Source organism: Malaclemys terrapin, chromosome 3 (genome assembly GCF_027887155.1).
Source record: "Malaclemys terrapin pileata isolate rMalTer1 chromosome 3, rMalTer1.hap1, whole genome shotgun sequence".
In the NCBI taxonomy this organism is placed as follows: domain Eukaryota; kingdom Metazoa; phylum Chordata; order Testudines; family Emydidae; genus Malaclemys; species Malaclemys terrapin.
In genome coordinates this window covers 204859274-204885639 of record NC_071507.1, presented here as the reverse complement: position 1 = coordinate 204885639, position 26366 = coordinate 204859274, and the positions used below count along the sequence as shown (strand labels likewise).

Sequence of the window (26366 nt, the reverse complement as noted above, 5' to 3'; positions counted from 1 at the left end):
TTAAATTTCAGAGGACTTTTATTGAACAAACTCTCCACACCACCACCACCAGTGCAAGAATACTTGAGTCTGTATACAGCAAGATTTAGGATCAATCTTAACTTTAATCCCCGAGCAGCAGGTGGAGATTCATATTAATAGTTTTGTGCATAAGGGGTTCAGGCCACAGCTACACATGCTTTACATCCACTCCTGTCTCAGGTAAGCTTTAGTGCTGTGTCAATAACAGCAACCAGCAGGTATGTTTTGCTCTGTCTTCTGTTCACTGCAACTCCCACTCTGGAAAGGTACCATATAGGTGTAGAGTCCTCACCCGTCACTTAACTCCCAGCATGCAACTTCTAGCACCAGGTATAATCTATATCTGCACCATCCCTGGCCCATTGGTACTTCCCTCAGCAGCACAGATAGCAGAACACTGGTGTCTCCAGCTGTAGCATACATATAAAGTTTCAAGATTAGCTGGAGTCTCCCTCATCTCCTGTGGTATGAAGTAGCCAAACATTTATCCAAGCCAAATCTAACTCAGAGAAATCTTTATATTAATATAATTATTTTTGAAATTTACAAGTTATTGCAATAAAAACTTTAGCTTTCAGAATAAACATTTAGAATCACAAACTTGGGTTTAGTTTCACAAAGTACAAACATTAAAATACAGAACACAATTATGTACAGAAAGTGACAACATTCTTTTAACTCCATGGCTTTTAACTTGATCAAGAAGCAAGAGTTAGCACTCAGCAGGAATCTAAAATGGAACATGGCTGAATAAGAATTAAACATTCAAATTGCTTTACATTTAGCAGACCAAACAGCTCTAGTTCAATGTAACTGTGATTGTTTGGAATTGGTCTTAACTAATAAAATTGTAAACAAGGAAGTTAGGGGTTTGGCAGTATTTGGTTGCAAACAGCTTGCCATCTGGTGTTGGGTCAGAGAAGGCGATTTCATCAGTGCTTAGGTAACAGCCATACATGAATGTGTTTCTGAAACAGATAAGGACAGTGATCAGTGCAATGCAAGAGTTTGGTTCTGCCTAGGTATTTATATGGCTGTTATTACTGTAATATAAATGCCTGTGTTTTGTTCCCTGACCTCTTCTATACTTTGACAGCATTTCCATTATATATACTGTTTTCCAAACTGAGGGGAACCATTTTTGTATAGAGAATTTACTTCATGAAATTGACATAAAAAGCAGCAGCAAAGGAGTGATGACCAGATTTGAAACAGGAGAATAGAGCAGGTACAGTACTACAGCAGTTTTATTTAGACGTTTGGTGGTTTCAGATTACCACCATCACAGTCAGGATTTGGTAAGTGAAGTTCCCCATAGTCATCTGTTAAATTTGCTCTATGCATTCTCACATTAAATTTATACTGGAGAACAGTCGCTTGGAGGCATCTGCAGGTCAGTGACCAGAAGGATGCATTCTAAACAGTCTGCAACAGCTAACCAACTATGATGGTAACAGTTCTCAATTGAAGAGAAAATCCATTCATTTCATATCCCTACAAATCTGAAAGTTCCCAACCACAGAAGCTACTTCCCAGGAATAAACTGGTGTTTTAAGAAGCTGCATTACAATAAACATGTGAAATACAGACCGCAATGGCAGACTAAGTATTTATTCTTTTTGACATCTGACAAATTCTCAGAGTACTGGGCAGACAGCAACTGTTAACTTAGGGTGTTTTACAAGTGAACAAAACCCATGCCTATTAAGTGGTTCACAGGCTATATTCTATTTGGTTAAACATGAAATAAGCCCAACCCAGAACATACAGGGTGACGTTTTGAAAAGTGCTCAGCCTTTGCTAAACTCTGGTCTCTGAGCACTGTCAAAAATCCAAGCCACAATACTTACATGGTTCTATGCATTTCTCTTCCACCCACCATAATGGCACAGACTGATGTCAGATTAAGTGCATATTTCAATCAGTTCTTTGCACTGTTACATGAACCTCTCAGACTTGCTGAATGACATGAGCTTACACCTTTCTGAAAAACATTTACTTAATGTTTCTGCTGTGAGCACTTTCTTCCCCCTGAAAATAAACCAAGCTGAAATCTTGTTCCCATCATGTGTGCACCCATATTAATGGCTTACTTAGCAGTTTCATTTTGGGAGAGGCATCCCTTTTCCTTACCTGACTACATCCACCATACGACGTGCAATGCCTCTTCTCCGCATCAGGCTGAACACCCAGATTCTACTGATCCCACAAATGGCAGCTTCCGGCTTTATGGAGCAACGCCAGGCACGATGGTGCTGCAGGACATCCTGATTAGGGGACTGTGGAACATTAGGCTCAGACAGCACCCGGAATGCCTATCAAGGACAAACACTAAGTCAAATGAGTCTCCATCGTGAGGGAAATACAGCAGCAAACTCACCTGCATAAGTTTCTGTAACACCAAAGGCAATTAACTATTTATTACACTGGTCCTTTAAAGAAAGATAAACGGTTACATAAACCACCTCGGCCCAACATCTGAATTCAGTTGAAAGATTTTTGTACCAATCACTAACAACTTGGTTAATTCTTGTCAATTGCATTTTCATGATGGTGAGAGTGTAGAGCTCTAAAACCATCCAGCCAACCCCCATTTCCCCCTCCCCCCACACACACTTTACAAGGCCAGGAGTACCTGTGACATAGGTTTGCTAACAACCCCAAGTGTCTGAATGTAATTTTCTTTCATCTTCTACAATTAAAATACTATTTAGAACACATACCTGTTTGATTTGTTCAGCAATTAAACAACCAACTATCTTCCTTTCATTGGATACAAAAAAGTAGGTTTTAATCTTGGATGGGCAGCTTAACACAATTTGTTTAAATCCCAGTTCATTATCTACAAGTTCTCGCACATCTTCTGCCTATAGATGTTAGGACAAGAGGTTCAGAGATGCACATTAGAGTCTAGGATAGGCAAGTTCAGAGAAGTAATCAATTTCAAACAGAGGGCTTGTGCACCTGAATGGAACCCAGTGATCACCACAATGGAAGTTCACTGTCCAACTGCAGAGCATCTAGCAACTCATTAAAAGCACTAGCAGCCTGTGCCAAATACATAGTTTGGTAGGTTTGCACTACTGTGAGATTTATGCAATTGGAATAGTCTCCTATGGAATGGTAGAAGCTTCACTGTTTGATACATTTGAATAGACAAGCCTTTATACTACAGTAGACATTTTTCCACAGGCAGAAAGGTAGACTTTATAAGAGACTCTCCCCACCCTTTAATATCTATACAACATGCAGACCATTGTCTTTGTGGATGATGGGAGCCCAGCCTAAAGCTATGGGTGGGGGTGTCATTGCACAGCGGTACAAGGCTCACGTGGCAAAGGCAGCAGATTGGTATTTCCCCCCTCCATGACTGACGAGATGTGAGAGGAAGGGCCCAGCCAAAACTTAGCCTGTGACTTGAATCACGGGAGTTTTGTTAACCTAGCAGCAGCTGCTGTTCACCAGCTGCTATGTGGACTGATTCCAAATCAGCAGACAGAGGTTTTCATTGCTTTTTAACAAAGCACAGTAAAAGCTAAGCCACATAGAAAACCAGCAACTCAAACCAGCACTAGTGCTTTATACTGGGTAGACTCCAGGACTGGGGACTTCCCTTTCCATTGAAGGATACTCTGGACTAATGTATCCCTGCTCAGTCCTCAAATCTCTCCCTTGGCTCTTCTACTGCTAATCACCATACTACCCGAGCACATGTACACCCTCCTCTCAGAGCCACTGGGCTTCTGAACAGTGCTGTTTTTCTACAGCAACAAAAGAAACCCACTGGGTACTTCCAGCACCTCAGGTAGTTTTACTTCAACAGAATCTAGAAAAACAACATACACAGCCGTATGAACATTTCTTTTGATAATCAATTTAGCTAAAGATTTTCCACTGAGCATGAAAGCTGCATGTTTCAGGCTGGAATTTACAAACACAATCTGGAGCATGGAGGACAAGCTCTTACCAAGTGTTTTTACAACAGGGTAGCAAGAGCAATGTTCTACAAATGACAGTATCCCAAAAGTCTGTTCTTGCCTCAAATACCTTAGGGCCAGATTGTGAACAACTTGCACTGATGAGCAGTCACTCACACAAGTAGTCCCATTTACTCCAGTGAGACTACTCCTATGAATTAACTGCTCATCACTGTGATGAAGTGGTCCATAGCTTGGCCCTTAGTGAGGCATCAAGCAACTGAAACAGGTGGCAAATGAGAAAAGTGACAGGCCATTCTCCTCAGTAAGGAGCAGACTGGGTTATGCTGGTAATGTAAGAATAAGATCAAAGGAGTCTTCAGCACTGAGGAATGGCTCATTTGTGTGAGCAAAGATGAACTGGAAGACTAACATGGCTGCCATAAGATTACTTAGCTCCGAGATTTGTAAAGGAGAAAAGTGTTTAACCAAAGGCAGGTATCAGTCCTATCTGCAGTGAGGTCAGTGACTTGCCCAAGGTCATAGAGGGAGTCTGCGGCAAAGCTGTGAGTAGAACCCACATCTCCCACCTCCTGGATATGTGAATCGGCCACAAGTTCATCCCTCCTCTAAGTATGGTAGAAACCAGCCACGTTAATTCCTTGCAGAGTGATCACTGAGTGAGAGGTTGATCACTAAATATGGATTTCTCCTGACAAGTGGGAAACAAGTATTATTATTTAGAATTAATATCGTAGTAGCACCTACAGACCCTGGCCCTATCATGCTAGGCACTGTACAGACAAAGCTAAGAAGAAATATTGCACCTTTTTGATGGCATATTTTGGATCATCTGGAAGGACCAAAACCATTTTCCCATCCCAGAACTCTGCAACAACACGCTCTTTCTTCCAACCCTACCACAGAGAAAAAAAATAAAGTTATCTGCCAGGAAGAAGAAGAAAAAGGATTCAGCTAAGGCTTCTTTAATAGAACAGCCTCCATAGTTGTAATGTGAACCCTAGCAGTTTGCAGGCAGGAAATCAGATCATGTATGTTAACCCGTTAGTTCACGTATGTTAATAAAAGGCAATTGCTGGAATAATAGATAAGTAATTTAATTTGATCATGTTATTTGGATACAAAACCTTTGCCTAGTGTAGCCTTAACTCTATACCCAACAATAAGTACTACTTCAAGGGTTCTTTGACAAAAGGGTCAGCCATTGCCTTACCACATATTTAATTCCCTCAAGGAACCGCTGGTGATGCTGGATGTGTTGGGCTTCATCCTCTGGGCTGGCAGCTGTATAGATCATGCCACATGATTTGCATATGATGGCACCAAAATGCTTCTGTCCAGCGTCCTGTCATTACAAAAGAAAGTCAGAAGTGTCAGAGGACAACCTTTTGTTTATTTATAGAATATTCAGAACTGTACATAGCACTTCACATATTCAAGGCATATAATGAACATAATCTCTACAGTATGCCCTTCATGAGATAGGTCTCCTTGTATGGATAGAAAAACTAAAGCAGAGACTGAGGGAATGGCATAAGGCCACAGAGTGAGCAGGTGGCAGGACTGGGATTATTTACTCAATTCCATGGTCATTCCCCCAGACCACAGTGCCTCCTGTTTATACCAAGAATTCACTAAGTCGTTCTGTATTTGTTTTGTTTTTTTGGGAAGGCAATGCAGAGACAAGGAATTAAATGCTAAGAATTTTTTAAAAGCAGATAAAATTAATAAAGAACAAACTATAATCAAAAATGCAGCTCTAAATGTAAGGCACGATGGGAGTCCATTGTTGGAGTTCCCCAAGACCTCAGTTTAATTCCAGTCTCATCACTCAGGTTCCTCTATATGATATATAGCAAAGGTACACGGAGTTGATGAGACTCAAACATAGGGAGTTAGCCTCTTCCTTTACATGGTACATTGCATCACAGCTTGGGATTACCTTGGTTACTTACTCTGTAGGAACCAATCCCTATACAGCATGATCTGTCCACACACTGCCCATGTACGACTTACATTTCTGACTTATGAGGTAAAAAGTAAAGATCTTATCCATTGTTATCTTGCCCACTGTAAATGGTTCCCTGTTGTTCCCCCTTATCTTAGCTAGTACAGACATTCAGTTCCCAGCCTGCTGGTCCATTTACCACCCTAATCCTGTCTCCCAAGAAATGAAGCCTCACCTATGTCCAATTACTCGTGTCAAGCCAGGCCTATATGCATACAGGTGACTTTATCTTATTGCAAAGACACACAGGGCTTAATGATGCCATTTGGTTGCATTCCATTGTAAGGCCAGGACTTCAAAGGGAATGAACTATACACACAGGACACCACTAGGTGAGTATTTCATCCCTCATATCTGTTCTATGAAACCCTCCATTGATTAAGTGGGGTTGCATTTCAGTCACAGAAACTCCCAGGTACAGAATGTTTTAGACAACATCCCTACTGTGGTACTGGCCTTCATGACGTTAGCTGTCTACTAATGTGGCTGCAGCATTATGCTGGCTCTGCTCAGGCAACAAATCACGCAGCAGTGGGAAACAGTATTTGTGTCCAGCAAATTCACTCCTATGGTATCCATACAGGCATTTTTAATAGCAAATTCTACAAGTTTCCTATTGATTCACAGATATAGTAAAGCTTTAACCCCAAGGAAACCTTAGAAAAGAGTTTCACAAAGTGTCATAATCTTTACATTTGAAATTTTGGAGAAAGATTTATACAATTCATTAGAGCTGAATACAGTGTTCGAGATTTATACGTAAGGGAATCTAGTATTGGTTAGCCTGAAAGCTCATTTCACTACTACCACATGGTAGTGCAAGCTCCCCTAAGAATGAGTAACAGCCCACAGAGGAATACTCACAATGATCATCTGGTCTTTAAAGTCTTTGCTTAGTTCTTTTGTTTTCTTGCTGGTTTTCTGGAAGGTATGAACCATTTTTGTAGGTGGGCTGAATCCCAGGGGAGAAGCCAGATCATCTGGGAAAGGCTGTGGTCTGAAAGTAGTTTCAGAGTTGCATCTGAATTAGTCATTTCATTACTCACAGTCAGATTGAATACTGATGTGACTAGCTCCCCAGAACAGACCAGTAAAGGAACTCAAGAGATGTGTTCAGGTTAGTTCTTCCTGTTTCAAGAGACCCCATACTAAAATTGATAGTAGGAAGCTGGCCTGATGGCAGTGTTGAAATGCAAACAACCAAGATTCTAAGGGCTGCACCAAAAAACAACTCAAGGCTTTGAGGAACATCACTGCCTCTAGACTGTAACCCAAACCTGTGGCTCTAGAACTGTTCTAGAGGAAGAATACAAGAGTCTACATCTCAGATGTTAAATCTGAACTCAAGCACATTCCATACTGCAGATATGAGTCAACAGAGCTGAGCTGCCAGGATTCCTATTCCTTAAGTTCACTGAGGATGGTGGCTATAACAAGGCTGATGACCATTGATCTAAGTGTTCCCGTGCTGAGAGGGAAAGAGACAATGGGTGGAAGCCCTTGTTACTCCATACACTCAAACATGGGAGCACCACTCCCTCTCTCATCCCCCTTTAAGAAAAGGAACATGAACTATGAAAATGTTTATGGCTGGGGCATTAATCATACAAAAAGTTGGGACCATATCTTTGAATGTCCTAAAAGTAACTGTAACTTGGTCTCTTAAGCACATCCTTCACATGCCCTAGAGTACCTCAGACCATCTCTCCCCTTGACTTCTGCTCCAGCAATGGAGATTATCTGAGATTCTGAAATAGGTACCAGATTTAGATAAAAGAATTGGAGGCATTTTCAGGGAAAGGCCCGCAATTCTGGGACTCAATTCTCCATTCTGGTCCAATGGAGACAAAGTTTTGCTAACTTTTAAAACAAATAGTAAGGCTAATGGAGGGCATGGGTAAATTGAGGGAAGATCTGGAAAGGATTGTTCATGAGACTATTGATCCAGATGGAGTCTTTATATAAATGTTTTTAAAAATTCATGAGACTTGCGCTTTGGAGAAGCGCACATTAAAATTGTTAATAAGTAGTGCTTTATAGATTTACCTTTAGTGCTTTAGCTATACGCAAGCTGGCAGGGTTACTTTAGGAACCACCACTTTAAATTTGCTAACTGTTGTACAATAACCTTAACATGGGATTAAGAGAGATAAGCATTGAACAGTTTTCTAGGTATAGATGCCAAGGAGAGTTCCCAAAGCAGAAAGCTAAAGTATAGTTCTAGTTGAAAAAGTTTCTACTCATCTATTCCCAAGAGACAGTGTAGGAGGTAACAGCAAATCCAAGGCCATATTTTGGTTAATCACAAACACCAGGATTTTGGCATATTCCAGAATTCCATTTTCAAATACCTTCCATACTGATGCAAAGCCCCCACAAGGGAGCAATGTAAATATGTAATCCAATATCTCTTTCACTCTTAAGTGGCAGAGAATTATAAGTTTGACAAGTTTTTTTTGGCTCTTTCAGAACTACAACAATTTTAAGTGATTTTATGTTCACAACAAATTCAAATCAGAATGTTTTGATTACTAGCAATCTGCTCCAAAGAAAGATGATTAAATAAGACAGAGGGATTAGTGGTTTTGGTTCTGGTTCTGCATGGGAAAACAGAACATTTCCACTGGAAACATAATATGGCAATGGATTTGTCAAACATAAGTAATCAAAGTCATGGACACATTAGCATGAGCATATTCTACAAGGAAGCTTATTTGCAGGGCTGTACTAATCTATTTAACAGCATAAGATGTTAATATTGTTACAGATAATCACACAGATCAATCCTATAAAATTATGCAATATAACGAAGGGCAATGCTAAAGGCCAGTGCCCAACAGACCTTTGAAAGACATGCTCAACTAGATAAGGGTTGGGTTAGAACAAAGGGAAGAGAGAGTAGAAAATAGCTTCAATTCTTTTCATAGCTGCGTGTCAACTTTTATCTTCTCTATCTTGCAATCCCCTTTCCACACAAAAAGATGGTCTGAACACCAGTGTCATTGGGTATTATGGAAAGGCTGATCTGCTGAGAAACGTTGTGGGCTGTAGTCCACGAAAGCTTATGCTCTAATAAATGTGTTAGTCTCTAAGGTGCCACAAGTACTCCTGTTCTTCTTTTTGTTGAATGTACCGTATCTGGTATAACCATGTCATACTCCTTACGCAGTTAAAGATTTAACGAGAGACAACACTTTAACCAGTGCAATTATATTAGAACGATGAACTTCTCAGATGGTTGAAGGTACTTCCCAGTGACCAGATACCCTCACATCTCTGGAACAATCATATTGCTAACATTAATCACTACAACACACAGAAAGCCACACTACTAAAGGGCAGCAGCAGAAAGGTAGTCTACCAAACTGACATCAAGTTTAAGAAGCGACAGTATTTTAGAACATTCACATGGGCAAGTTACACAAGCATTCTGGGAACTGTAGTTCAAATAATTTCAGTAAACATGACTACTTCAGAAACGGTAACTATTTCACTAGTTTGAAACTTAATATAGGATAGTAATAGTCAGAGATGACAACCTAGTAATATTTTTCCAAGTCCCTCTGCTAAGGCCTGATATGGTCTTCCTCCATTCCACTAGACAATTTTTATTATTTACATTACAGCAGTACATACAGGACCTAACCGAGATCAAGGCTCCATTGTGCTAGGCTAGATAGATTCACACAGGAGACAATCCCTGCTCAGAAGAGTTTATAAACTAAAATGACAAGTCAGACAAAAGATGGGGAAAGTAATATTATCCTCACTTTACAGATGGGGAAAATAAGGCAGACAGAGATTAAGTAATTTGCCCAACATCACACAAGTAAAGTGTTGTAGAGACAGGAACTGAATCCACATCTCTAAATTCCAAGTCTGCAGCTTAGCCCAAAGAAAGAATAGTGTTTCATCTTCCCTCTCAAAAATAAGATCCAACACTTTCATATCTTAATGATGGCTATTTCTCATCCCTCACCACATCTCATTGGCAAAGAGAAACCGTTTATTATTTTTGGAATTTATGGTCTCGTATTTTTTAAAATCTGATTTCTGGAGGTATTGTTCAAACTTCTGTCTCATTCTTGAGAGTGTTAGAGTAAGACAGACATACCTTGTTTTGTTGACTGAGGGTGTACTGAATATGGGATAGACAACATCTGCTGAAGGGGACCCTGGAAAGAGTCACACAATTTGTTAGTATTAGACAATGACGATACAAAACATGTGGGTATCTAGAAATGGGACCTAGGTGAACCAGTAGTTTCAATTGATACACAAGCATGAAAAACTCTGAACTCCCAATACCCAAGAGCTTACATTAGCATTAGAAAAATTTTGGTACTGCAACAAATAAAAACCCACTCAATTTTTTTTTAATATTGAACTAGCTATTTTTGATCCAATTAACTATTGACAGAATATCCTGTGCTTTATGCTATGAAAAAAATTGTTGCAAGCCAAGGGTCAGGGCAAACCAAATCTCCAGTAGAACCTTCACCGGGGAACATGTAAAAATTTATATTAAAGCAAATTGTTGCATCAATAGCTTAATAATTTTATTAATGGCAGAAGACTATGTCTAACACCATTGATCATAACCCAGACTGGCCCAACTTGTGATCTCATCGCTAAAGCATACCCTGTATTCATGGCTTCGCAATCTTATCAGAGAAAGTGTGGTGTCACAAATACAGCACTAGACTTCACTGCAACAGGAGAAATTTCAGTCCATTTTTTAAGCAAAACTGATGAGGAAAACCAAATAAAAAAAAAGGTAAATATTGTCCCACAAGGGTGGAAGACCTTCTTCATAGTTCAACTGTTGGACTGCCTTTAATTTCCATAATATTTTGACTATATTGCCAATAGCCAAAGATCAGCATTTTTGCCTCCCATCAGATTCCACATCAGACACAGAAGCCAGACACCAATACATAGGAAAGCCAGAAGAGAGGCCTAAGCAATAATTTTATAATCAATCCCTTTAAGTAAACGAAAAATACTCTATGAACTTGAACTACATGATTTCTTACTTACTGAACTTGGGACATAAACATCATGACAGGTGCCTAGACCAATACAGCTGCAGCACTATTTACCTTTATTATTCTCTGTTGGAGACTGACTGAAAGGAATATTCTCTTGATCATCCAACTCACGGTTTATGGAAGATCCAGCTTCATCCACATTCTGTAATACAGATAAACATTCTCAAAGACCAAAGAAAAACTGTCAGCTTGACTTAGTTTCCAGTTTGCTAGTTACACAATCTCACGTAGCTCGAGCACTCAGGCATAGGCCAAATGTGGCCAAGGATATTCTGAAATGCAACTAACAGCCTTTATCCTCTTCAATACAGAGACGTGGTTTGCAGAGGCTAGAGATTCCACCATGTAATGCTCCACCTTGAGCTGAACAATACTGGATAATATTGTATGCTGGAACCTGCAGTCTCATGGGCTGCACCTCAGTATTGAAGAAGCTGCTCTTTTGGGGGCACAAGTTACTTATGGCCAGGTTTATGGCAAGTTGTTGATGTCCCTCACGTGCCTTTCTACTACTTCTAGCTGCAGTTCTGTAAGATTATTTCTTCATTTCAACATTTTTGGTATCCTGGTCCTACCTTGGTGTCTATAATTCTGAAACTGCAAAGCCTTTGGGAATTTCCTGCAAAGATTCAATTAATGACCATGCTAGACTGATTTTTACCTTAAATTTCTGCCCACTTTTAGTTTCTATGACAGCTAGAACACATTAATCCTCCCCTCCATTACCAAAACCATGATCCCATGGACAGCCACCAACTAAAACCATCAGCTCAAAAAGGAGCTGTTTGAGACTAGATCAAGGCACAAAGTTGGCCTATAATTTTGTGATAGCAAATCCAGTGATACAAATTCATTTCCATAAACCCAAGGCTTCTGAAAATGCAGTTTATTATCCTAAGAACCTGCAATCACAGCAGGTCCAGCTGCTTTGAAGTTATATTTTTTATTTTATATGCAAGATTGTTGACCTACCCAACATTTTATTAATGTTGTATTGTAAAAACACACTGGCAATCAAGTAAGGAATGTGATGGATACATTAATACAGGAGAAGTGAACAAAGAAGGCAATAAATAGCTCCTTATTAAACCACCACAGGAGTATAAAACTCATTAGTCCAATAAAAGCTATTACTCACCTTGACTATTGTTTCCCTTCAAGGACCAGTACAGCTATGAAAAAGTATTCCAATACTACTTATCCTCTCCTCCAAACACCTTTTAGGTGCCAGAAAATGGCAGTAAAATGTGACATTAAGTATAATGAAATAGGCCCCAAACCTGGTTTGCATTAGGTATTTTATTGCTGCACTCTTCCATTGTCAATCTTACCTGTGGCATCTATATGCGGAGTTAGGTTCTGGTTTCTATCTCCAAAACTAAACAATTCTCTAGCAATTCACAAAAGTGAGACTTCGCAGGAGCTAACTGGTCAGTGTTGATTTTTGAGAGCCATTTTTAAATTTAAACCATTTGAGTGCTGAACATGCTTTTGATCCTCATACCAGGTACGTTTTTAAGAGTCATACCCTTACTCTGTCCCTAGAACTAGAGGCCCCACTTTTCAAAGGCATAGTGATTTTAGGTGCCTGATTGTCTGAGACATCCTAAAGAAGCCTGGTTGGGAGTGCTCAGACCTATCTAAAAATTAGGCCCCTATAAGTTGTCTCAGGTTGTACACCATAACACTGATACATCCAAAATCACTAGACACTTTTGAAAGTTTGGGTCAAAACATTTGGCCATTTTGAATTTCACCCTTCTTTATTATGCAACCACCTCCTCTCTGGTCTCCCTAATACCCACCTTACTCCACTAGTCTATTCTGCAGACAGCAGCTAAAATCCCTTTCTTTGCCCACCACAAAACATGTCACCACATCTCTTTGAACCCAAGCCTACACCATTCTTTGACTTGCTTCTGAATTGTACTGCACTTTCTATCCTTCCCACTCTTAGCTTCACATCTCCTGATACTACCTCCTATGTCTGAATTCCCACCCCGTCTCCAAGCCTACATACACCAAGCCACCTATTACCAAAAGAAAGATACTCTAAGCAAAAAGTTTCCCCCAAATCTCACTGTGCATTCACTTTTCCATCGGTTTGGACTTAGCTCCTCTCAGAACATCTCCTTTCTTGTATAGCACTGAACAGAATGCCAGTACTTAATAAGTTATTCCCGGGGGAATTCTGTGCCCCAAATTAAAAATTCTGCACACAATATTTTAAAATTCTGCAAAATTCTACATATTTGTCAAAACAACACAATATAATCATGCCAGTTTAAATTATTTTGGTAATTTATTTCAAAATATCTGTCAGCAAGTATGTTTGCCACAATACAGACAGCAAAAAAGATTCAGGAAATGTTTTTTGACAACTAGATTCCTTACTAAGCATATTAATACAGAACTTTGAGTAAAAATTAATTTAAACTACAATCCAAAACCATATTTCCCAGACCCCTCAGAAGTGTTACAAAAGCTTGGGGAAGTTGGGGTAACGGAGGAGCTGAGGGAGAGGGAAGTAATTGCTGGGAAGGAGCCTGGGAGTGAACCTGGAGGGTTGTTGGGTGTGGGTGGGAGAAGTTCAGAATAGGGTTTTTGGGGAGGAGGGACTGTTAGGGAGTTGGGGAGCCTTCCCTATGCAGACACTGGCTGACCCCTAGCTTCTCCCATTCAGTCAGGCAGATCTGCCCCATCCTCATGTGTTCCTGCACCCCACTCCCCCCATCCCCATGTGTCCCTGAACCCCCCTCAGCCACCCCCACATCCCCTTCTTCCATCTCCCGCACTCCATTTAGCCCCTGCCCTAGTCTGTCCCCCCCACTAGCCCTTCTGAACCCCAGTCTATGTGACTCCCCCCCACCCCGCCAGCAGACCCATGTGCTCCGCTCTGTCTCTCCCTCCCCATATCCTGTGCCTCCTAACCAGGCCCCACGAGCAGGGTGCTGGGAGGAACGCAGCCGGCTGCTACGGCTCATGAGCCACCTGCTCTCTGTTCTGGTGCCACAACAGCCTCTGGTGGGCCAAAGGTGCCACTGCAGCACCTCGCCAGCAGAATGTATTTTCTGCAGAGAAAAAATTTGCAGGGAACAGTAGTGCAAAATCCTCCCACCCCTTTATCTTGTACTGCTCCTTATCTTATATTGAAGAGCCACTGTCCTCAGAAGATAGAAGTTTAAAATGTTTTGGATAGAGACCAGCTCAGTAAACTCATTGTTACTGCTTCACTTAAGCATAATAAGCTTGGGTTTAATCTCACACCCTGGGCTGGGGAATCTGTAGAACCAGCACACTCAGACTCTACAGGGAAAGGAATTACTCTAGGGCAATCTTTACATTCAAGATTGGAGTTCATTTGTAGAATTCCTATGTCACCACTCAGGCGGCATCGGCTACCAGCAAGGGTGCAAACAGAATCCTCAGGACGCAGGAGAAGGCTCAAAACAAATCTGGAAACAGATTTGTTTCTTTGCTCAATTGTTTGTTTCACTTGCCTTGACACTGAGGCCAACAAGGAAACATCCCAAAGAGAATACCTTGACAGGGACCTTGGGAATTCTGGCTTCCTCTGGAGACTTGAGCCTGATCTTTTAGGATCAGTTAGGGTATGCTATTATCAATTCCCTGGAACTGCCGGGAACCCATGGCTTCGCACACCTCTTGGCACAGTAAAAACAAACAGTTGTAATTATTTGATGTCCCTTCCATTTTATATTATGCGTCTCAACAGATTGCTTTTAAAAAAGCAAAGTCAATATTTTTGTATACAATACTTACTGGTAGACTTAATTACCAGCCTAATTAGGACACAAAGGGGATATAAGTGTAGACCGAGTGCATTAAAGGTGGACTACAAAGAACAAATATATTGTGTTTGTGCCCTTATGGTTAAGATTATGAAGGCAACCTGAAAGTTCCCCAACTATCAAGTCATATCCCACCCCCTTTAAAAAAAAAAAAAAAAAAAAAGGCATTACAATTTCAGGTCTTGTCTACCCTGAAGATTCTCTGGTAATTAATGGAGATATCCCATGGAAGGGACTTTGAAAGGTCATCGAGTCCAGCCCCCTGCCTTCACTAGCAGGACCAAGTACTGATTTTGCCCCAGATCCCCAAGTGGCCCCCTCAAGGATTGAACTCACAACCCTGGGTTTAGCAGGCCAATGCTCAAACCACTGAGCTATCCCTCCCCCCCCCAGGTAACTGATGATTAGTTAAATGACAACACAAGATTTAAGAGACCAAGCTGAACAATTAAAAGGTAAGAGATTTTTAATCTAACAGTTTAAGCCTGCATTTTTACTAATTATACAACTCTTGCACCTAGTACACTTGGGAGAAAGGATGGCTTTGTTGAAGATTCAACACTGACCCTTCAGTTAAAGTATGACACAGACCAGGAGAATGCTCGGACTATAAATCTGAGCAAACAAGGCAGGCCACACTTCATATTCCTGATATTTATAAGGTTTTAAAAAAGCAGATTTTTTTTAAAAATTGTCTTTTATGCTGCATTCATAAAAGCAAAAAAGGGTATGAGTCCAATTTTACAAAATCTCCTTTTGAGTAAGCTTTCCTCTCATCTAACCTAAACCTAAATAACAATAGTGACCAGTGGATGGGAACAAAGCAGCAGTGAAGAGATGAGAGTTCAATTCTCAAGACTTCTCTGTACATTTACACATGTCATTCAAAGTATGTATTTAAGTTATTAGTTTCAGTGCTGCCCTACTCCACAACATCCTGCATCCACATGCTCAGGAATTCAAAACCACACTGACAAAGAGCTTTCTAGTTACTGCCTGAGGTCACATGAATCAGGAGTAAATCTTTTAAGGAATATCTTTCTTTGATACAGCTCTGGAACACGCCTTGCTTAACGTACCATAGACTTTCCCCGTGCCTCAGAACAACTAGAACTAGCAATGCAACTACATCCTTGCTGAATAAAGCAAGTACCCACTTAATATACAGACATATGTTAAGTGACACTCTCAGTGCTACTTACCAGGTTCCTTGTATCAGTCTCCTCTGGAGTCAAAGGCTTTGAGGAATCAGAGCGACTAAATGGGATCAATTCAATTTTCTGCATTGAGATCTTCAATTTGTGAATGACCTCCTTTTGACTTATGCTATTGGCCAATTTCTCCCTATCCTCCTCTATATCTTCATTCCCCTTCTTCTGGGGCACACTTGCATGTTTTGATACCTCACTGGCCTTGGCAACTTCCTTTTTATCATTGGAGTGAAACTCTGTATCTCCAGATCGTCTCAGCTGGTCACCCTCTGCTGCAGAACTAGAGAGAAGCTGGGAAGGTTTAAGGCCTGTAGGCAGCTTTTTAGGACCAGAATGGGATTTCTTCCCAGTGGAAAAGAATGCTGCTCCCATCTGGAGCTTCAGCAGGGGTTTCATTTTCATGCTTAGGACTCGGAAAGGAGCCTCCATTTTCTTTTCAATTGGACGAATAATGTTTTCCTTTTCCACAAGAGGTTTGACAGGGGCTATATCTACCCTGGCTTTCTTCGAGTTTCTTGGTAAAGTCTTGGGGTGCTTAGAATCAGTCTGACGTTTGGCTGTTTTTGAGCTTGCATTCCTGATGAGGTTCATATTTCCTTGTACTTTCTCTGTCCTATTGGCACTGGGGAGGTCTCCATCATCGTCCCTCCAACTAAGAGGGCGGCTTTCATTTACGAGTTTCCTCTCCAGTGGGGTGAGGTACCGGTTTTCTTTGCTGTAGAAAGATGCCGCGGGCACAATGGGCTTGTATGGGGAACCAGACTTTGGAGACACTTTACCCAGAAACTCCCTACATGCTGTCATTGGGATGCTGGCTACTTGAAGTGGGGAATTATCAAGCTTCCTGGACATGGAGGATTTCAGAGGTGAAGCCTGGTTTTCTTTATCCTCATCACTGAATTTAGGTGACCATTTTGTTCGAGAAGCAAAAGTCCGATTTGTAGATGTCTTGACTGGAGACAGATCCACACTGATGTCCATCATCAATTTTTTTGCTGGAGTCCCAAGGGCTAAGAATACACTACAAAAATAAAAAAATAAAATAAATATTTCCCTCTTCTACAGATTGGAGAATCCTTCAGGCATAGTCATGGCTCCGTTTAAGTCACACTAAAGTTTCTCTTAGAATAGTTTCCTCTATTGGTAAATAATCACAAAATCTACCTAGGGTGTTTTGTTTTTTTTAAACCACACTCACTGTAGCATTCAAGCACCTTAACAAAGAGCTGTATACTACCTTCCATCTACAGTTTCTATAAATGTCACTGGGACCTGCAAATATGGACAGAGGGCAGCACAGGGTCTAGGATTTTTCCACTAATAATAGTGACAAACAGATCTCTTTGCCTGCCTGTATTAAAGGCTTGGTCTACGCTTAAAAGTTTGGCTGACAGCCACCTCGGGCAGGAGTGTGAAAAAAATAAATCACATCCCTGAGCGACACAGATATGCTGACCTAACCCCTAGTGTAGATGCAGCTATGTTGACAGAAGAATGCTTCTGTCAATGTAGCTACCGTCGTTTGGGAACGGGGTATTGCTACACCTACGGGAAAACCCCTTCCGTCAGCCACCTTTATGGTACAGGGCTATGCCAGCATGACTACAGTGGCATAGCTATGCTGCTATAGCATCCGTAGTGCAGAAAAGTCCTTGGAGCACCAGGTAACGGAACTGCCATTTTACTTCCTTATTAATCATGAGCAGCATCAATTCTGCCACTAGAGCTCCAAGAATAACATTTGACATCTTATATTCCCTTAAGCAGAGCAAAAAATATTGTAGATCTTCACCACTTGGCTCATTTTAGAGCAACACTCAACTTAAATCACACTACCAAAAATGTTTTTTCTTACACTTGTTATGAGTAACACCCATGATTATTACAACTAAAAGAGTAAAGGAAAAGTTATATTTTCTTTTATTTTTGTTTCCTTTATGCATTTGGCAGCTCAGTGTACAATTCTCTCTGTTTTTGCAAGTCTTTCACACAGTAATGAGAAAAATATGAATATGTCAGAGCAAGTTTACTATCTGAAATTACTTTTTTCCCCCCCCCCCCCCCCAATGTCACTAAAATTCCCGTAGCTAATGTCCCTTTAAACATGAAGTCAGTGTGGCTTCATGCAGGCACAAAAGCCTAGCTAGCCCTGCAGAACTCCGTGTAGGACTGGGAGCTTAGTGTCAAAATTTAAAACCAAACAAAAAATACACCATTTACAGCTCTCCTAAAGGAATATAAAATGTTTTACATTGGATCAAGTGACTTGGAAACTAACTAATTGACCAATATTTCTCCTTTTAAAGTACCGTATACATTTACATTTCAAAATTAAATAATGGAACCATCTTGTGACCTCATTAGGTTGGGAGTGAGTCTTGCAGTTTATAAAGGTTATGTGAATGTACAGTACTAGATACAAGTGATAAAACCACCCCAGTGCAAACCAGTGTGTTGTTGCCCCATTAACCCAGATTTACAGAAGACTAAGTCAGTTTAATCTTTTTATCATCATTTTTAAGTCTATATATTCTATTAGATGTAGAATCTTCTCCAGCTTAGGGTTTCTTTCTACCTTAAAAAAAAAAAAAAAAAAGCTGTCAAGCTGCTCAGTACAATACATGTGTAAAGTATTATGCGTTACTAAAAAATGAAAAAGCCACTTAAGTTATTGCATCTCATAACTGTTCCCCCCATTTTACAGTAAAAGCATTGAGGGAGTTAAAACATTTCTTCTGTTCTCAGTACATGAAGTGAACCATTAAAGAATCTGTTTTCAGTGTAACAAATAGCAAAGACAAGATTATGAACAGATAAACACACCTATCAGAGCTAGTAGAACTACGATTCCTTTTTCTTGGGGTAACAGCTGCCATCTCAATAAAGTGCCTGAAAGTTAGAAGACATTTCAAGATATAATTTATGAAGTTATATTACACACAAATGTAACTGTATTATAAATTATATGATATTCACTCTTTAAAATAGCGTTAAAATATCTAATACTAAAGTAAAAAAAAAAAGTTAAGAAGCACATGCATATCAACCTAAAAAAGCCACTTTCCATTGGTTTCTAGAGCAAACATTTTCTTATTTTTAAAGAAACATTTAAAGGAAAATGACTGTTCCTAAACCTAATTTCCAAAGATCTTCCATCTCCCAAATATCATGGCCCATTAATCTCAAACTTTCCCCCAAAAAACCTTCTCTTGGCAGGGGACCACACATGAGGCACTTCAAACAGAAAGGATTTATGAAGAAACCCTTTTGAGGAGACAAGGAAAGGAAAGGGCCCCAATCAGCACTGAAGCAAAATTAAAGTATTAAAGCCCATTTTTCATGTGCCATGTACAAATGCATCAGTGTAGCTCAAGATATATTTATTGCATAATGCCAATGTGCCTAAAAAGCCTTTTACATAGTTTATTGATTTTGGTATTATGAGGCTACAAGAAAGATAGAAATTTGGGGAGACAGCATAAATAGGGCCAAACCATTTTACAGCAATGTTTAAACGTTGGTTCCCAAATTTGGTTTAAGCATAATGTAGATGGGAGTTACAATGATGCTGGAAAAGTCTCTTTACATTAGCTGACCCTCATGCAACATAAGAACTGAAATCCCAGCTCAGACAGTGGTCCCTGTAGTCAAGCATCCTATCTTCAATGGTGACCAGTACCAGGGCTGGTCTACACTGGGGGGAGGGGAGGGGGGCAATTGATCTAAGATACACAAGTTCAGCTACGTGAATAGCGTAGCTGAAGTTGAAGTATCTTAGATCGATTTACCTTGGGTCCACACGGTGCGGGATCGACAGCCGCGGCTCCCCCGTCGACTCCGCTACCGCCGCTCGCTCCGGTGGAGTCCCAGAGTCAACGGGGAGCGCGTTCGGGGATCGATATATCGCGTCTTAACGAGACGTGATATATCAATCCCCGATAAATCAATCGCTACCCACCGATACAGCGGGTAGTCTGGACGTACCCTCAGATGCTTCAGAGGAAGGTGCAAGAAACTGGGATAAGGTATAATTGTTGACTAATCTGCCAATAATCAGTTTCCTCCTGACCCACATCAGTAGCAGCTCACTTCTGCCTGGAAGCATGAGGGTTTATAACCTATATAATTAAAAAATTGCTATCCTAACTAATAGGACTCTGGATATTCTCAATATCCATATAAACATCCAATCCTTTTTTTGAATCCTATTAAGATATTGGCTTCAATCATATCTTGTGGCCAAAGGTTAGTTATGCATTGGGTAAATAAGCATTTCCTTTTATCAGTTTGAAATTTATTGCTTTTCAATTTAATGTATGTCCACTTGCTCTTGCTTTATGGGTAAGGTAAATAAAAGTGTCCAATTTACTTTTTCTACACCATTAATTTTGCATAGCTCAGTCATATCCCAGTTTAGAGAGAAGACAAAGTAAAAGAACGGGAGTACTTGTGGCACCTTAGAGACTAACAAATTTATTTGAGCATAAGCTTTCGTGGGCTACAGCCTACTTCATCGGATGCATAGAATGGAACATATAGTGAGGAGATATATATACACATACAGAGAGCATGAAAAGGTGGAAGTTGTCCTTCCAATTCTAAGAGGCTAATTAAGTAAGAGAAAAAACTTTTGTAGTGTTAATCAAGATAGCTCATTACAGACAGTTGGACAAGAGGTGGGAGAATACTTAACATGGTGAAATAAACTAAAAAGCCCTACCTATTTCCATCTGAAAGCTGGACAAGCATCTAGAGAGTGAAGAACTACCAGATGAGAGTCTTACCCCAGAGAGGGATAGCAGCATTCTGCACTTGCTCTTCCCTGTTCCACTGTTTGATCGAGAGTTGTGAGTTACTTTGCAAGCAATCAGTGCTTTACAATGCTACAGAGCCACCAAGACTACTGCTTGCAATTCTATTTTTTTTTAAACTTTCCTTCCTAAACACACACAATGGCCAGAAAATTATATGCAAAATAGCTAAAGAGGACCACAACCTTCCTCTTTCTTTGGGCACAAACAGAACAAACTACCTTTTCTTCCTTCCTTACATGGTAACTCAGGTCAGGTACATAATGGGGATGGGAAAACATGAGCGGGGAAAAGTGTGAATGCGTGATTCGTTATTATTATTAATCACGGTAGCAGCTAAGGATCAACCAAGAACAGGGGCCCAATGTGCTAGGCACAGGTGGGGGAAGTGGTAGCTTAGAACACACCAGCAGAATGAACAATGGCTACATGTATCAGAGGGGGAGCCGTGTTAGTTTGAATCTGTAAAAAGCAACAGAGGGTCCTGTGGCACCTTTAAGACTAACAGAAGTATTGGGAGCATAAGCTTTCGTGGGTAAGAACTTCACTTCTTGCAAGGCACCTGAAGAAGTGAGGTTCTTACCCACGAAAGCTTATGCTCCCAATACTTCTGTTAGTCTTAAAGGTGCCACAGGACCCTCTGTTGCTAATGGCTACATGTACACTGATAGCAGGGGTAGACTACTGCCATTACACATGGTAGCTACACACCACAGTGAAAGGCTCTGGCGAGGGGGAACAGCAGGACACCACACTGCTGAAAATAGCAGCATAGATTGGGGGGGGGGGGGGCATTGTTTGGACATGTAGGAATCCCAAGTAGGGTATACAACCTGGAGGGTCAGGCATGCAGCGCATGCTCTTCCACTAAGCCATGCCTCTCCCTCTACACTACATTTATAGCCACGCTAGCTGAGCACGCAGTGCCCACACGCTCCAGGCTACCCTAGTGTAGACGTAACCACTGGGATGGCAGCAAACAGCACTTCAATGCCGGGATTGGGGTTTGGGGGGGGGGTTAGTAAGCAAGAGGGGGCTCAGCAGAAATAAAACGGGCGGGGGGGCAAAGGGCTGAGAGCAGGAGAGAAGAGGATGAGGGAGGCAGGGGTGGAGCTAAGCTGGGGGGGGAGGGGAAGCAAACAGCCGATCAGCAGAGGGCAAAGGCCAGTCTCACGCCCGGGGGCGCCCTGTGCTGGCTGCTCCTAGGGGAGTCCGGCGGGCTCCTCCGGCGGCCCTGCCCCAAGGCAGGCCCCGGGCAAAGGGGGGCCGGGCAGCCGGCTCCCCGTTAGCTCAGAGAGGCAGGGGCGCCGCTGGGCGGGGCTGTGAACCCAGGGCCCTCGGGAGGGGAGGCCCGCCCGGGACATCGGGGGCCTCGCCCCACGCTGCTGTGGGGGGGGGTCGTTTCCCGTGCCCCTGGCAGCCGCACGGGGAAGGGCCATGTTAAGCCCCGTCCCCACGTCACGTCCCCCCCGGGACGCTCTTTATCTGGGACCCGAGAGGGGGGGGGCGCACGCAGCGCCCCGAGGCCGGGAGCCGCTGAGCTCAATCCCCCAGACCGCCGCTCTTGATCCGAGAGAGGGCCGGGGTCAGCCGCTCCCTGCAGCTCCGGCCGAGCGCTCCGGCCGCGCCCGGGCAAAAATCACCTCAGCGCTGCTCCCGCCGCCGCCAACCGCCACTCCTTCGAATCCGCGCGGGCTCCGCCGCCAGCCGCGCGCGCCCCAGTCCCACCCCTCTGCCGCGCGCCCGGGCCCGCCCCTCGCCGGCCGGCCGGCCTGGCTCCCATTGGGCACATCTGTCGTCATTCGCCATCCCTCACGTCCATTGGCCAGGCCTCTTCGCTTGTAGACACGCCCCGACGGCGTGAAGAGCGCCAGCCCCACTACCGCCCGCCAGCCAATCAGAGCTCTGGAACGCACGCGGCGCGCTCAGCTTCCATTGTCAACCCCTCACTCAGGTCCGGAGACTGCAATTCCCACCATGCACTGCAGGAAAAAAAGGCGGGGTCTTCTTCGAGGACGTCCTGTCGCAATGCTTGCCGGAAGCTGTAGTCCTTTGGCGTCACAGCTCGAGCGAAGGGGAGCATTGCACGCTGGGATGTGTAGTCACAGAGGACTGCAGCACTGTGAGCAGGATAGAGTATTGCATGCTGGGATAGTCTGCAGTAATGCCCACCACAGTACAGTCCCATGGCCATGGTGTGTTATAACATAGTCCCTCCCACATGTTAATTCCTCTGTTGCAGACAACCTCTTTAATCCACTGCAGATCAGGCCTCAATCTTACTGAACGCTTACTGACTTCCTATTGATTGTGCCTCTGGTGCTAGGGTGACCAGATGTCCCGAGTTTATAGGGTCAGTGCTGATATTTGGGGCTTTTTAAAATATGGTCTCCTATTACCCCCCACCCCCTGTCCCGATTTTTCACACTTGCTATCTGGTCACCCTATTTGGTGCTGTAATTCAGACTATCAGCCTAGAGATGACCTTCCAGTCTCCTGAGCCATCAAGCCCCAGGAGCGCCAAAATCTTTCAGCAGTTACTAATTTTCTTCTTAAAAAACTTTGCAGACTGTTGCCTTTAAAACATGTTCTTAACTATTACTAGACTTTTGTTCATTAGATTGCTGTGCTTATTAGTGTTTGAGCATTTAAATGGTCCCATCTTTGCTCAGAAATTAACAAAACAGGAGGTGAATGGTGGTAATTTCTAAAACGAAAAGCAAAACCCATCAATCCTAAACAAAATTGGGAAATAATGTTGCTACATGGGGCAGGAAGTGATTGCTGCATTGTCGAGAGGAAAGACAGGCAAACGTTGTTTGTAGTATTGTTGTAGCCCAGGATATGAGGGAGACAAGGTAGATGAGGTAATCTCTCTTATTGGACCAACTTCTATTGATGAGAGCTCGAAAGCTTGTCTCTCTCACCAACAGAAGTTGCTCCAATACAAGATATTACCTTGTCCCTTAGAGTATGTATTAACTACTTAATGCTAAACAATTTGTTCCATCTTGTATTTATCTGTAACACCATTTCCCAGACCTGAAGAAGAGACGAGCTCTGTGCATCTAAAAAGCTTGTCTCTTTCACCAAAAGACATAAAAGATATTACCTCACATACCTTGTCTCTGAGGCATAGATGGTGTCAGACTGAAATTTGTACGGGTCTGACGAGTGAAATGTAATTGTTGTTTTTAAAAAAACTAATTCTAACAGGCGCCATCTACATGATACAACTTTATTTAGTACATGTGTAGTCTGGGTGCAACTGTATTATGTTACTGACTATTAAACTGAGGTGTACAGAGGGTCAAGCATTTTAATACAGTCAGCTAGCCCTGCTCTCTGTCATGTACGTAAAATTGTATATTGCTGTATGTGCTCGTTTTATTCCACTGTAAAATCTCTGGGGCAGGGCATTCTCCGAGATCTACCACAAGACAGAGTAAGGCCCAGCAGAAGTAAAAAGGGAATTATAATACACCTCTACCCCGATATAATGCTGTCCTCAGGAGCCAAAAAATCTTACCGCGTTATAGGTAAAACCACGTTATATCGAACTTGCTTTGATCTGCCGGAGTATGCAGCACCACCCCCTGGAGCGCTGCTTTACCGCGTTATATCTGAATTCGTGTTATATCGGGTCGCATTATATCGGGGTAAAGGTGTAGTAAAATTCCACACTGCAAAGGGCTAAGTAGAAATCTCGCATATTCAGAGAACTATTTAATTGAGCTCTGTGCTAGCAGGACAGAACCAAAACCAAGTAGTGACATTCCCTTGCTCCCAAAAGGACTATGACAGCCTTCAGCCTGCAGCACCCCATGCAAGGGCGTCCCATCTTGTCTTCCTCAGCCAAGGAATGTACTCAAGATGTAGGTAGCATCTGACAAGAATGAAAATGAGAGTTTTATACACTTCATCTTACTGAGGATACAGGAGGCCCCACAAGGTGAGGACCGAGCACGCCTGGTTCAGTAACTCCAGATGTGTCAGGTCCATCATCTCCAATTAATTGTGCATTTTTTTTTTTGCTAAACTATTGCTTTCGCTGTTACCTCATTCTCCCAACCCATGTCCATCTTCTTTGTCTAGTTTGTCCACCTGTTGCATACTGTTTGTCATAGACTGTCAGCTCTCTGTGCCAGGCATTGTCTCTTTTACACCACTTCATCTTTCAGATCGAGAATTATGACAGGTAGGGTTCATTCTGCGAAGCTCATAACTCGAATGGGCTCTCCCCTTTATTGTCCTTCAGTTTATTAAGGAGCTGACTGAGGAGATATCTGAGCCATTAGTGATTATATTTTAAAAGTCATGGAATATGGGAGAGATTCCAGAAGACTGGAAAAGGGAAAATATAGTACCAATCTAAAAAAAAGAGAAATAAGGACAACCCAGGGAATTACAGAGCAGTCAGCTTAACTTCTGTACCCAGAAAGATAATGAGGCAAATAATTAAGCAATCAAGTTGCAAACATCTAGAAGATAATAAGGTGAAAAGGTGATAAGTAACACTCAGCATGGATTTGTCAAGAACAAATCATGTCAAACCAACCTGATAGCTTTCTTTGACAGGTAACAAGCCTTGTGGATAGGAGGGAAGCAGTAGACATGGTATATCTTGATTTTAGTAAAGCTTTTGATACTGTCTCACATGACTGTCTCATAAACAAATTAGGAAAATACAACCTAGATGGAGCTACTATAAGGTGGGTGCAAAACTGATTAGAAAACCATTCCCAGAGAGTAGTTATCAGTGCTTCACAGTCCAGCTGGAAGGACATAACGAGTGGGGTACCGCAGGGATCAGTTCTGGGTCCGGTTCTGTTCAATATCTTCATCAATTATTTAGATAACGGCATAGAGAGTACACTTATAAAGTTTGTGGATGATACCAAGCTGGGAGGGGTTGTAAGTGCTTTGGAGGACAGGATTAAAATTCAAAATTATCTGGACAAACCGGAGAAATGGTCTGAAGTAAACAGGATGAAATTCAATAAGGACAAATTCAAAGTACTCCACTTAGGAAGGAACAATCAGTTGCACACATACAAACTGTGAAATGACTGCCTAGGAAGGAGTAGTACAGAAAGGGGTCTAGGGGTCATAGTGGATCACAAGCTAAATATGAGTCAACAGTGTAACGCTGTTGCAAAAAAAAGCAAACATCATTCTGGGATGTATTAACAGGTGTGTTGTGAGCAAGACACGAGAAGTGATTCTTCCACTCTACTCTGTGCTGATTAGGCCTCAGTTGGAGTACTGTGTCCAGTTCTGGGTGCCATATTTCAGACAAATCGGAGAGTCCAGAGAAGAGCAATGAAAATGATTAAAGGTCTACAAAACATGACCTAAGAGGGAAGATGAAAAAACTGGGTGTGTTTAGTCTGGAAAAGAGAAGACTGAGAGGGGACATGATAACAGTTTTCAAGTATGTAAAAGGTTGTTACAAGGAGGAGGGAGAAAAATTGTTTTTCTTAACCTCTGAGGACAGGACAAGAAGCAATGGGC

General features: G+C 42.0%; 1 protein-coding gene across 2 annotated transcripts; it reads right to left on the bottom strand.

Moving 5' to 3' along the window:
* ESCO2 (establishment of sister chromatid cohesion N-acetyltransferase 2) lies at positions 1-22568 on the bottom strand. 2 transcript variants are annotated; one of them, XM_054024158.1, is made up of 11 exons: positions 22496-22568; positions 18865-18930; positions 16033-17062; positions 11070-11160; positions 10082-10142; positions 6832-6964; positions 5173-5304; positions 4766-4855; positions 2745-2888; positions 2155-2336; positions 1-989 (listed from the first exon to the last, which is right to left on the bottom strand). In XM_054024158.1, exons 2-11 carry the CDS (start codon positions 18915-18917, stop codon positions 857-859), a joined length of 2049 nt encoding a protein of 682 aa, XP_053880133.1. In that variant the 5' UTR covers positions 18918-18930; positions 22496-22568; the 3' UTR covers positions 1-856. The 2 variants fall into 2 exon arrangements, with proteins under 2 accessions (XP_053880133.1, XP_053880132.1); XM_054024157.1 differs by lacking the exons at positions 18865-18930; positions 22496-22568 and having other exon boundaries at positions 1-431; positions 16033-17059.
* Positions 22569-26366: the final 3798 nt, after the last annotated feature.